Source organism: Pelophylax lessonae, assembly GCF_965119305.1.
Source record: "Pelophylax lessonae genome assembly, chromosome: 5".
Lineage (NCBI taxonomy): Eukaryota > Metazoa > Chordata > Amphibia > Anura > Ranidae > Pelophylax > Pelophylax lessonae.
Window position 1 is genome coordinate 420667034 of NC_138772.1, and position 14404 is coordinate 420681437.

At 44.0% G+C, this 14404-nt stretch overlaps 1 protein-coding gene across 2 annotated transcripts in view; it reads left to right on the forward strand.

The window, feature by feature from the left end:
* Positions 1-14404, forward strand: part of SNTG1 (syntrophin gamma 1) — a 914265-nt gene that overhangs the window by 743848 nt on the left and 156013 nt on the right. For both annotated transcript variants that reach the window (XM_082259744.1, XM_082259745.1), the window contains one exon: positions 14182-14312. In XM_082259744.1, coding sequence (XP_082115870.1) covers positions 14182-14312 — 131 coding nt within the window. The remainder of the gene's footprint in view (positions 1-14181; positions 14313-14404) is intronic.

Below are 14404 nucleotides of genomic sequence, written 5' to 3' on the forward strand. Positions count from 1 at the left end.
TTACCTCAGTTTAGCCATTAGGTCTTAGTGAACTAAAAATGTATTCAGATCTCAAAAGTGCTGCTGTCAATATTGCAAATTGTAGGTACCTTTTAATCTAGTTCTGCCTAAACACCTTTAATTACCATATGGCATAGCTGTTATGGTATCTAAGACAGACACAGCTAATACACATTTACAATTTGCCTTGAAAGGAAGCAGAGTAAGGCAGAGGAAGTTACCCAGCACAAGATATAGGAAGTACACTCCTACTGTCTTGGAAATGAAGAGAACTTAGATTGAAATAATCTATGTTGTTTGTACTACTGCAGTATTTACTAAATTGAATTAGCTAGCTTGTCAACCTGGAATTAAATGTTCTGTCTCAAGTTAGCCTGTAGTTTTGTTGTATACTCTTACCTTCTTGCTGCAGTGGTTCAATCTTACTTATTTTCACATGTGGTGTTTGGCTTCTCTGTTCACCTATGGGTGTCGCCTGCTCCACTGTGGGTTATATAGTTTTCCTTTCTATTACTTCCTTGGTCACCTCCCTGTTTGCTTCCCTATATATACACGTGCTCACTGCAGTGCTCCTTGCCTGAACAACCTCACTGTTCTCTAGCTCCCATCCGTATACCCCTAGGCTATTCTATTGAATTTACTGTGTACCAACCCCAGCTTCATTTTTCCATCTGTGCTCGTTTGCTGCCTGTCCTGACCTTGGCTTGTCTCTTGGATATCCTTTAGTCTGCTACCTACTCTGCACACACCAGCGGTCTCCACATCTTCAGCTGGGCCTACCTGGGGGCTGCGACCTGATTCCAGCTTGCTGCAAATCCATCCCCACCATCAGGGGCCCTGGTGAAGAAGCAGGCTGAAGCTTAGACTCCCCGCCCTGGGGAATTCTGAGCTGGGGATCTTTAAGGGCTCACAACCACAGACCCGCTAACATGTATTTTAACATGAGATACATCCTTAGGGCTCAAGATGAGCTTAAAGTGTATAAACTTTTTTTTTTTTTTTTCTTAGAAGAAGGCTAGATTACCTGTCAGCTTTTTATATTTGACATTGTGGCAGATTTTTTCTCACTTCCTACATGATAAAAAAAGGTTTTGGTTGGACAGACACTTTAAAGCAACTATTGTTGGCACCTCCAACTTCTTATGAGTCATTTCAGAATAATGTAGGTTTACTGTAGCCTTGATAACCAGAAAACGTCAAAATGCAAACATTACCCAGCTTCCAGGGCTGCAGGACCTCGTCCATCCTCTACCTTACCTACCTATTGGCTAGTTAGATTGCCTGTAACAGTGATTGGGCACTAATGAAGTTCAGGAGACTGCAGATGGTGGGCCTGACCTGATGACCACAGGAGCCAATTATTAATTGCAGCTTCCTGGTTTTCATCCGAGGACATCAGAAGTGATCTGAAAACCTCTTGAAGGGCCTTCTGTACAGTGCAAAATATTGTAGCAACTTTATTCAGCCCATATGTTTACTGTAGTGTTAAAACATATGAGTTAGAAACTAGTCAAAGGTCTTTTGAGTTCATTGGCATCGATGAATGAAAATTATGTTTCGCTTTGCATGTTATCTAATGAAGATATTATGGGATTATTTTCTTTATTCAGTACACTGAAGAACTCTGCAGTATGGTGCATTGTCTTCGTAAATTATTTATACCTTCCTGGCACCACTTGTTGTGTCCTACATAATTAGATCAAGGCAAAGAGACCCAGAGCTTAAAATCCTAATAAAGTTAACCAAGAATCATGGGAGTTATAGTTTGCAAAAAGCTGTGTGTCTTAAGTTGCACATTGTAAAAACAATGTGAATGCCTCTTAAAGCTTTTTATTTAACCAGCGATAAAGTTGAATGGTCTTTTCTTAGTGTTTTCCTAACATTCATTTTAAATCTAAAAATGTGCAGTATGCAGAGATTTATGGGTATTAGTTCATACAGTATATGTCACATAATACCATTTTTTTTTTGTAGCTTTGGGTAAAGTGGAGAAGGGTTCCAGTTATTTTATTGCTTGTTTATGAGCCCATTGGGAAGATTTCTCCTTACTTTCTGTGTGGTCACCAGGGAAGTAAGTTTAAGGTATCTCTTTAACAGGGATATTTATTTGGGATAAAAGAAAACTAGTGCGCTATGTAAAACAAATTAAATCATAACACAATAACTGTGGCAAAATGAATTCACAATGTGAAATATAGTGAACGGAGGGAAGAAAGTGTAAACAAACCCTGCTCACATCTCATCTTATGTGAAAAGCTTAACATAAGTGATAAAAACATGCACAAATACCGGTTGTGTGAGCAACTATGATAAAAGAGAAAGCACAGCTTTCACTTCACATGTCCCATAAAAAAACGTGATTGTTAACAATTCAATCACTATAATGAAATATAAAGTGGTGCCGGTGGTGATCTCTTCCGAGTGCTGCATGCATCCCTAGCATGGTCAAAGAAAGGATGGGTGGCCGCTTACCAGAATACAGCAATCACATAGCCTTCAGAAATGCTCCACAGTGTAACGCTTCTTGCGTTTCTTATAAGGTGTGGATTTTCAGCTGCAGAAGTAGTTCCACGTCAGTAGTCATGTAGGAGATATGCTGAGATACCAATCCCAACCTCAATGACTCATCATGTATGGAAGGTCTTATTTCAGCCAGTAAATACACACAGTAATTAAGCTGGTTCCTAGTGTGACTTTATATACATGTGGTAAGACAATGATAAAGGTCTTAGGGATAGGTTTGAGTGGAAGTGGTAGGTGACAGACACTTGAGGTGAGACAGTGCAGATGGATGCAGGAAGGGTTAGCGATCATGTATGATACAGATGACAGAGTAGCAGGTGCATACAGGAGAGATCAACCCAGTGCAGGAAATAGTAGCAGTAGCCTCAAGAGCTAGCAATCTAGTTATGCAGATGTAAAAGACAGTCCTTGCTATGCAGAGCTAAATAGTGTAAGCCTAGTACAAGTCTATAGAGATTTCCCCTGTGGGGTACTTAGCACTAATAGCGATAGCCGAAGGATCGCTCAGGAGATGCGGATGATCCAGTAGCAGGATGCAGGGATCAGCGCAGCGAGGTTCGTCAGCGAGGAGAGCTTGCAAGCATGGAAGCTTCAAGCAAGATTAGTATCCAGGTACTGGTGTTTGAACGAACACATGTGAGTGAGAACCGACGCCCTAAATAGCCATCTAGTCCGGCGCTGGGTGATGACAGCTTCAGCCTTAAAGGGAAACACACCTATATGTGTTTCTTCTGTCTAGGTAGATGGAAATCACCCGGAATAAATGTGATAGGAGGCACTGAGAGTGCCAGAACCTTACACACAGCGGGGGCTCGGTGAAAATTGCCTACCTCGACAGGCAAGAAGTCTCGGTGAAGTCCAACAATCAACCAACCATTAGAATTGCGTCACAGCGGGGGCTACGTGGATATCGCCTACCCTGAAAAACAGGGAATCCTGATACAATAGCAAGAAAGAAGAGGACTGTTAGTGCATTATCTTTCACATAAAATCAATTTATTTAAAATATTGCACTTACATAAACACTCTTGACACGAACATCTATATCAAGGAAGCAGTGCGGTCCGTGCATGGTGACGACATGGCTAGCTCTGCCTAACACATTTCCCCTCAGAAGGCGTCAACTGGCATTGTGCAATATGCAGAAATTTATGGGATTTATTTAATACAGTATATGTTACATAATACCATTTTGTTTTGTTTTTTTGTAGCTGTACTGTTTCAGTGTCACAGAACTATTGAGAAAGTCTTGCTCAGAAGAATGGAGGAGTAGAACACTAGTTGCACTGAAAGTTCTAAGGGGAAAGAATGATCTGTACAGGTTTACCAAGATGTGCAGCAGTCACTGGATCTCAGGAAGTGAGAACCTGACCAAGATTTGACCACCACCTAATCCCTTGTCTGGGCTTACTTGCAGACATTTTTATATTTACAGTTGGGGGCAGAGGATTCCATCCTTAAATTATGTGAGGTTTCCAATGTTCTAGTATACCTGAAGTTTGTAGCAGGTGTCCTGGCTTCCACAGGGTTTAGAATACTGAAGGTGAGACCCCTAGATGAGCCTTCCATACTTGGTCTCCCAGCTGCTAGATCTAACTTGGCTGAATTTGCATATACTTGGCCCCGCTGTGTAAGGTCTGAAATCTCAGGAAGGTTCTTGGGCCAAAGACTGTACTTGAGGACACCAAGGCCTGCAAGGCCACCAAGACATTATTGCCCTCATCACAGGTGGATGAGTACGGATCCTGATCAGGAGCTTGGAGACCACTGGGTCTGGTGGCTATATTGGCTAACCTGCTGACTCAACTGTCAGGTTGAGATTTATTGAACTGCTTGTTGGTCTACGATATACTCTTGACATCCAAGACTTTGTATCTTACAGTGTCTGACAAGAACTTCTGGGAAGCCAGAACATAGACAACAATGAGATAAGACAGGTTCTACTGTTGGCAAACCTGAATGGGAGATACCTTTGACATGAGTTTAATAATATGGTATTCCTTCTTGCTATGAAGATAGGAGATTACCATTGCCGTCTGTTTGGAGCATAACTGATGCCTCCTAGGCAGTGTTGCCCAAACAACTTCAATGCTTGGGAATCAATGCACCCCTGATTTTAGCCACTTCGTCCTCCATTGGCATATGTCATTGACCTTGAGCTAGGAGGTCACTGAGGTGAATACCAAGAAAGTGAATAAATTGTGATTATTGGTATGCCAGGAAGCTGAAAAGATTAACTATCTTTAGCCTCCACCAATAGGACTATTCTCATATGTGGGGTCATCTTCTCTGGGGTAGGAAGTGAATCTTTCATTACCTTAGAAGGTCAGAATATAATTTATTTACTTATTTCAGGTACTTATATAGTGTTGTCAATTTATGCTGCGCTTTACATATACATTGTACATTCACATCAGTCCCTACCATCGAGGAGCTTACAATCTAAGGCCCCTAACTCATTCATACATACACATACTAGGGCCAGACAGGAGCCAAATAACCTAACAGCATGTCTTTTGAGTGTGGGAGGAAACCAGAGTACCCGGAGGAAACCCACGCAGGCACAGGGAGAACATTCAAACTCCAGGCAGGTAGTGTCATGGTTGGGATTTGAACCAGCTGCCCTTTTTCTGCTAGGTGAAAGTGCTAACCGCTACACCACTGTGCCACCCTTAATGTTCTCAATCTTCCAGTGAGTCCAACCAACTGCATGTATTACCGCAGACTACTTCTGGACCATTTGAGACAATGGGATATAAGCAGACTGGATAGAGCTATGACTTGCCCCAAGTGAGAACCTAATATTGTTACCTTCTGTGAGGCAACTCTACAGTTTTCTCCTGAGTGTTCAAACTGTCATTATTATAATGAGATGAGTTGACATTCCCCAGCTGATGATCCATCTAAATTTGATCTGAGTCTGAATCAGAATTTGTCTGGGCCTGGAGGATGTTGAGCCACCCGCGGGCTGTTGTCAAGCTATGGAACATGCTGCCCTTGTTTCAGCAAGATGGTGACTACTAGAAGCAATGTGCTGGGAAATGTCTTGAGTACGTGGAAAGGCCAAAGGTTGTTGAAAGAACCTGAAGTAAAACTCTCAGAAGTAGGGTGTATCAAAAAGTGTATGTACGCATCCGCTAGATCTAGAGAAAAACTACAGCTGGTTTAACTGATGTTTGAGTGATTGTTCTCAATGGCTCCATATGAAGTTTTGGATTTTGATTTTGTTCCATTTCCTGCCTAAATCTGCTTTTCGACTAAGAACAATGGATCGATGACTCACTGTTGGAACAAGATTAGGTAACATTTTGCTTAAAGCTTTAAAGAACCATAGTGGGAATTAAAGGAGATGGAGGAGTGGAAATAAAATTGCAATGACTTCCTTACTGCACAGGCCCCACTGATCCTAAGCCTCCTCTGCCCAAATTTGCGATAATTCCTGCAATAACACCTACTGGGCAAATTTGAGTGAAAGGAACTTTGCTGCTCCTAGGGAGGAGCAGACTTTGATTTAGGTGACCAAAGAAAGACAATTATGGCTCTTTCAATCTCTTCTATAGTTCTTCTCAGACCCTGTCACCAACTAATGGTTCTGGGCCTAAGTGACTTGCCTAAGGGATTAGTTCTGAATCTAGACATCACTGATTGCATCTTGAATAGCAATCAATTCACTTAGAAAGAGGCATATGCAGTCAGGGGTAAACTAACCACACAGAATACTAGAAGAACAGCATACCGCATTGCTGGTCACTTTAACTTCACTCAGGGATCACACACCACAGAGACTTATTACTGGTCCAGTTTGCCTTCAACTTTTCTGCTGAGAACCATATAGTCTTGGCTACTGAAGTGAACTCCCATGCAGGCCACAGAAAACTAACCTAATGGTAGAATAAACCTTAATTTCCAAATCCATATTGCCGTTCCCATGCCTCTGCGAAGGATATTGCATCATTCACTGGCAAACTAGCACTTCTGGCTATTCTGATGAAGATTCCTTGGCCAACTGCCTCTGAAGTAAAGCTGGGCTTTACAGAAAGGATCTTGCTTCCCCTGCTAGCATGAAGACACATCTGGCCAATTTGATGAAAGCTCCTTGGCCCGCTCCTTTTGAGGCAGAGGTACCCTTTAAACAAACTTAGCTGTTTAATTAGTGACTAGAGATCCACCCAGTCAGTTTGAACAGCGTCAAAACATCTGCCTTATTGTTTACTGCCACCTGATATGCATAGTATCTTGGCGGGCACTTCAGCTAACCACACTCCCCATACTGCCCAGGATGGTCCTTATTGTAATTTCCTTTAGCCTTCCCCTCCTGGCAGCACCTTGGATGTATAGCGGTTTTCTTCAGAGCAAGAGAGGACTTGTCACCAATGAAGGAACAAGTTGCCTTTTTCCCTTTGGAGAGTTGTGCTGGTATTAAGGACTGGAGAGTTTAACCATCCATACTTCCCGCGCACTCTTTTTATTTATTTATTTATTTTTTGGGATAGTATACCTACCTGACCCTCACCTTAATGATCATGGCTGGTCTCTGGGTAAGCTAATGGCTCAGGATATGAGCTGCAGGTTTGTGGTCATAATAAATACCTAGAAGTACTAGCTAAGACATTAGCATTAATAAACTATCAGTGGCCATGCACACATCCATCTGCAGACATGGAAGCAGAAAAAGGACCTATATGCTATTGTGAGCTAGGATTAAACCCCAAGAAAAAGTAATTACCAATAGATATGTAATAGACAAATTACTTAAGGCACTGTAAACTTAAGCAGAGCACTGAACATTACTCCAGCATTTAGACATAACAGGTTAATGCATAACAATCATTAAACACATAGCAGCCCTTAACGTATAGCAGCCATCAATGTTTAGCAGCCAAAAGCAAGCATTAAACACATATCAGCCATACAACGCATAGCAGTCATTAATACTGAAGCATTACTATTTCATAAGCAGCACAAGGAAGGGCTAATATACAGTATGGATGTATGTCATGTGTCATGTGACTCGGTGTCATGTGGTGTCATGTGACTCATTAGTGGTACAAGGTTTCAGGTGTGAATGTGGAGCAGGTGTGTTAAATTTGGTGTTATCGCTCTCACTCTCTCATACTGGTCACTGGAAGTTCAACATGGCACCTCATGGCAAAGAACTCTATTAGGACCTGAAAAAAAGAATTGTTGCATTACATAAAGATGAAAAGTAAGCTAGTGCGCTCAGTGATATGCAATATAAGAACACAATAAAGTGCATAAATTCAAAGTGCAGTAAAAAACACTTTAAGGCATATTGGTGAATGATGAACGATGTGCAACAACACAATATTAAAAAATAATGTCATGCATTTTAATCAAACACAATGTGAATAAATCTAAAAAAAGTGAATCTTCACCGATGCATTCCTGATAGTAAGAATGTCTCTTAATATAGGTCAGCAGATTCCAACTTCCCATATATCACCAGGTGACCCATAAACTGAAGTGTGATGGCTCCTTACCGACTCCCCACTGACATGCAGCATATAAACTACATCCAATCACTGGAAAAGGTACATGAACCACAGTGTTGTCCCACACTTAGTATATCACCACGTGGTATAAAATATGGTTTGCTTCTTACCGAATGAGTATAATCATGAGCTTGAAATATTGTGTTCCACCAAGGGATCGCTAAAATGGACACTTATGGAGGCTTATGGACACATACGCCGCACACTGCATCAAATTGGTCTGCATGGCTGTCGTCCCAGAAGGAAGCCTCTTCTAAAGATGATGCATAAGAAAGCCCACAAACAGTTTGCTGAAGACAAGCAGACTAAGAACATGGATTACTGGAACCATGTCCTGTGGTCTGATGAGACCAAGATAAACCTATTTAGTTCAGATGGTGTAAAGTGTGTGTGGCGTCAACCGGGTGAGGAGTACAAAGACAAGTATGTCTTGCCCACAGTCAAGCATGGTAGCGGGAGTGTCATGGTCTGGGGCTGCATGAGTGCTGCTGGCACTGGGGAGCTACAGTTCATTGAGGGAACCATGAATGCCAACATGTACTGTAACATACTGAAGACGAGCATGATCCCCTCTCTTCGGAGACTGGGCCGCGGGGCAGTATTCCAACATGATAACGACCCCAAACACATCTCCAAGACAACCACCGACTTGCTAAAGAAGCTGTGGGTAAAGGTGATGTGCTGGCCAAGCATGTCTCCAGACCTAAACCCTATTGAGCATCTGTGGGGCATCTTCAAACAGAAGGTGGAGGAGTGCAAGGTCTCTAACATCCACCAGCTCCGTGATGTTGTCATTGAGGAGTAGAAGAGCACTCCAGTGGAAACCTGTGAAGCTCTGATGAACTCCATGCCCAAGAGGGTAAGGCAGTGCTGGAAAATAATGGTGGGCACACAAAATATTGACACGTTGAGCCCAATTTGGACATTATCACTTAGGGGTGTACTCAGTTTTGTTGTCAGCAGGTTAGACATTAATGGCTGTGTGTTGAGTTATTTTGAGGGGACAGCAAATTTACACTGTTATACAAGCTGTACACTCACTACTTTACATTGTAGCAAAGTGTAATTTCTTCAGTGTTGTCACATGAAAAGATATAATAAAATGTTTCACAAAAATGTGAGGGGTGTACTCACTTTTGTGAGATACTGTACCTCAGAACAATAGCCCTGGCAGGATAACCTGCACTAGGCCACTGGTCTGCAAAGGCTAAAAACAGCAAACCCAGTCATTAGAGCATAAACAGTAATTCAAACCTGCAGAGCCAGTCATTGCTGAGTTAATAAGAAAGATTCAACTTTGCACAGCAACACTTGTATATCAGGCCATGCATTAAGCAGTACTGCAGACAAAACACAACCTGTGAGGCATTAATGAAACAAACAGAACTATGCACAGCAAATTAACCTACTTTTGCAACCTGACATATTAACCGCATAATAATCATGACAAACCATGACAGCCTACGGTTTAGGTTACCTACCTGTGCTGCAAACATCCCTGACTGGCTCTAAGGTGATAAGAGAGCAGTGGCGGCCGGTGCGTTGGGGTCGCAAGGGTCGCAGGGGCGCTGCCCCCCCTATCCATGCATCCGGCCCCCTAATCTGCATGCGGGGCGCCGGACTCATGGAGCTCAATGTTTGTTTTTTTTTCTGAGTCACCTGATTAGAGCCAGAGGCTCTAATAGGCTTCAGAAAAGGGTGGACCCGGGGCGCAGAGCAGTGCGCCCTGAGCCCACCCATTGTGTGACAGTAGCAAATGAAAATTCGCTATTGTCACACGGATCCTCCTCCTGGCCGAAAGGCAAAACCATGCCATTGACCGAGGAGGCGGGAGGACTCGAGGAGACGCCGGGGGACTGAGGAGAAGCTGGAGGTAAGTGCACTGGTCTCGGGAGGGGGGGCACGGCACACTACGCTGGTTTCCCTGCATTGAATGGGGGCACGATGATCTCTCGGCTTTGAAAGGGGGCACACTGATCTCTCTGCATTGAAAGGGAGCACACTGATCTCTCGGCATTGAAGGGGGCACACTGATCTCTCGGCATTGAATGGGGGCACACTGATCTCTCTGCATTGAAGGGGCACACTGATCTCTCTGCATAGAAAGGGGGCACACTGATCTCTCTGCATTGAAAGGGGGCACACTGATGTCTCTGCATTGAAGGGGGCACACTGATCTCTCTGCATTGAATGGGGCACACTTATCTCTCTGCATGGAAAGGGGGCACACTGATCTCTCTGCATTGAAGGGGGCACACTGATTTCTCTGCATTAAATGGGGGCACACTGATCTCTGCATTGAAGGGGGCACACTGATCTCTCTGCATTGAATGGGGGCACACTTATCTTTCTGCATTGAAAGGGGGCACACTGATCTCTTGGCATTGAATGGGGGCACACTGATCTCTCTGCATTGAATGGGGCACACTGATCTCTCTGCATTGAAGGGGGCACACTGATCTCTCTGCATTGAAAGGGGGCACACTGATCTCTCTGCATTGAAAGTGGTCACACTGGTCATTCTGCATTGAAAGGGGGCACGCTGGTCACTCTGCATTGAAAGGGGGCACACTGATGTCTCTGCATTGAAGGGGGGCACACTGACCTCTCTGCATTGAATGGGGCACACTGATTTCTCTGCATTAAATGGGGGCACACTGATCTCTGCATTGAAGGGGGCACACTGATCTCTGTGCATTGAATGGGGGCACACTGATCTCTCGGCATTGAATGGGGGCACACTGATCTCTGCATTGAATGGGGCACACTGATCTCTCTGCATTGAAGGGGCACACTGATCTCTCTGCATTGAAGGGGTCACACTGATCTCTCTGTATTTGAAGGGGGCACACTGATCTCTCTGCATTGAAAGGGGGCACACTGATGTCTCTGCATTGAAGGGGGGCACACTGATCTCTCTGCATTGAATGGGGCACACTGATCTCTCTGCATGGAAAGGGGGCACACTGATCTCTCTGCATTGAAGGGGGCACACTGATTTCTCTGCATTAAATGGGGGCACACTGATCTCTGCATTGAAGGGGGCACACTGATCTCTCTGCATTGAATGGGGGCACACTTATCTCTCTGCATTGAAAGGGGGCACACTGATCTCTTGGCATTGAATGGGGGCACACTGATCTCTCTGCATTGAATGGGGCACACTGATCTCTCTGCATTGAAGGGGGCACACTGATCTCTCTGCATTGAAAGGGGGCACACTGATCTCTCTGCATTGAAAGTGGTCACACTGGTCATTCTGCATTGAAAGGGGGCACGCTGGTCACTCTGCATTGAAAGGGGGCACACTGATGTCTCTGCATTGAAGGGGGCACACTGACCTCTCTGCATTGAATGGGGCACACTGATTTCTCTGCATTAAATGGGGGCACACTGATCTCTGCATTGAAGGGGGCACACTGATCTCTGTGCATTGAATGGGGGCACACTGATCTCTCGGCATTGAATGGGGGCACACTGATCTCTGCATTGAATGGGGCACACTGATCTCTCTGCATTGAAGGGGCACACTGATCTCTCTGCATTGAAGGGGTCACACTGATCTCTCTGTATTTGAAGGGGGCACACTGATCTCTCTGCATTGAATGGGGCACACTGATTTCTCTGCATTAAATGGGGGCACACTGATCTCTGCATTGAAGGGGGCACACTGATCTCTCTGCATTTAATGGGGGCACACTGATCTCTCTGCATTGAAAGGGGGCACACTGATCTCTCGGGATTGAATGGGGGCACACTGATCTCTCTGCATTGAATGGGGCACACTGATCTCTCTGTATTTGAAGGGGGCACACTGATCTCTCTGCATTGAAGGGGTCACACTGATCTCTCTGCATTGAAAGGGGGCATACTGATCTCTCTGCATTGAAAGTGGGCACACTGGTCATTCTGCATTGAAAGGGGGCACGCTGGTCACTCTGCATTGAAAGGGGGCACGCTGGTCACTCTGCATTGAAGGGGGCACACTATACCTTGATTACTGAAGGCCCCTTTCACACTTTTGTGACCTTAAAGTCACGCAATTTTTTACAGTGTTTTTTGCCGCAAAGCAATGCCTTTTACATTTTTCTGTTTGCCGCCCCCCCCCCCCCAAAAAAAGATTTTGAGCACCAGCCGCCACTGTGAGAGAGACTCTATTCCTGAACAGGTGGCCACCAATACACCCCCAGTCAGCCTCCCTGGGCTTCTGGCCGCTACTACTGTGGGCTGGAAGTTATCCCAACACCATCTTGCTGCTCCCTGTTGACCGGAAGTCTGCTGGAGGCCATCCCCATCCACACATCCATCTTGAAAGGGCAGCCCGCAGTACAGTCACAGGAAGAAGACAAGAGGCCATCTTGGAAGGGGGCAGCTGCCCTAACAACAGCGCCAACATTTCGAAAGGGAAACAAAACATACACAGAATGCCAGACTAACCAATAATGTGTGGGGCCACAACTTACCAGGGAGGAGAGACTGGATCAGTCCCTACAAAAAAAAAGGCAGAACTTTTTTACCTGCATCCAGACTTCCAGAGATCAATATCCTACACCCCAGTACCTGGACCTGGGGGAGGCCTCCCTCGTATAGGCGGTTTAAACCCGAATGGAGGGAGCTTCATCACAGGAGAGGCTGAACCTGTGCGGCTGGCCAGATGAGTCCGGCAAGGTGAGGGCAAAAATAAAAATCTTCTTTCTATAGTTATAACCGGTTGAGCATTTGAGGAACAAAAGGGAATGCCGCCTTAGGGAAGGATACTCATTTATATAGTATAACCAGTCCTGATTGGGCGAGGGGCGGAGCCGATACTCATACGTTTATGCTGTCATGCTTGTGTCAGGAAAGGGCTGAGCTGCGTCAGACATTTGTGAACACACAGACACAAAATTTACACAATATTGTCATCTCTGCACAAGCATCTCAGTCCAGGAAGTAGATGTAAAAACAGAAGTAAGAAATGTCAGTGTGATAACTGTTCACTTAATTGAAAGGTAATAAATACAGTGGCTTTAAGGGTTATACTTCCACATTACCTGGTATGCATGCACTTAATATGAAACCTTTATCTTATGCTATGTTTACTTTAAAATATAATAATGATGAAAGCCAGTGAGTATTTCATCTAAATTTCTGTTATAAAAAATATATAGCAGGGGCCATTGCATTACTGACATATTAAAGTAGAACTATATGCAAAACTTTTTGTTTACATTTTGGATAGAAAAAGGAAGGGTTATAACCCTGTCAGATTTTTTTCCTCATTATGTGCCAATGCAGAGATTTCTCTTCACTTCCTGTCCCATAGCCAAATAAGAAGTGAGGGGGAATCACTGCAAAATAAAGGAAATTCCTTGGGGACCCCAAATTTACCAGTACTAGTGTCAGCATTGGAAGATTTCCCCTCTATTACTTTTCTGGGGACAACCCAAAATGTAGGATTTTCTAGAGGGGAGAGGATTAATCTCCTTAACAGGGGCACTGACACCAATAAAAACTTCTAGGGATTCTAATCCCTCTGCCCTCTATCCAAAACTAAAAAAAAAAAGTTTTGCCTTTAGTTATACTTTCCATCTTTTGCTTTTACCTATAGGTAAAAGCCTATATAGTAAGACTTACCTATAGGTAGTGTAAATATCTCCTAGACATGCACAGTTTAGGAGATATTTACATTACATGCAGCCAATAACATCACTAGTGAATGCGCTCTGAAGGAACGGCCGACCGTGCCGTTCCTTCAGAGCCCTGTGCTGTGAACGATCGCTCCTGCACGCATGCAAAGGAGTGACGTCATGGCGGATCTGGCCAGTCACAAAGCCGGAGTCCGTGAGCCCGGAAGCAAGACGGGGGAAGATGGGAGCCCCTACAGCGCTGACTTCTCGGCACGGGAGGGCTTCATTTTAAGGTAAGTTTAACATAATGTGCTAGTATGTGATGCATACTAGCACAATATGGCTTTACCTTGCAGGTTCCCAAAAAAAAAAAATGCCAGTGGTTTCCAACCGCTTTGAGCTTTCATAAATGATCCTAAAACTCATACTGACTACCTAATTGTTTTTGTTGCAAATGAAAAATTATTGATGCCTTACTAAAATTTCTTAACTAAGTTTTACAATAAAATAATCACATTCTGCCTTCCCCCTCATAGGACACATTGTCGTGCTCTTCATGGCCAGCATCACCTGCCCTCAGATGGGAAAAACGGTGGTGTGATCTCCGCTTAATCCCACTTCTCCATTCAAGATTATCACAATATATAACAGGAACTGATTTATGCAGGTAAAATAATGCATTTTATTGTATTTAAATGAATGAACACTGCATTCTGTTTAATGATGTTTTAACCACTTACTTCCCAAGCCACTTCTCAC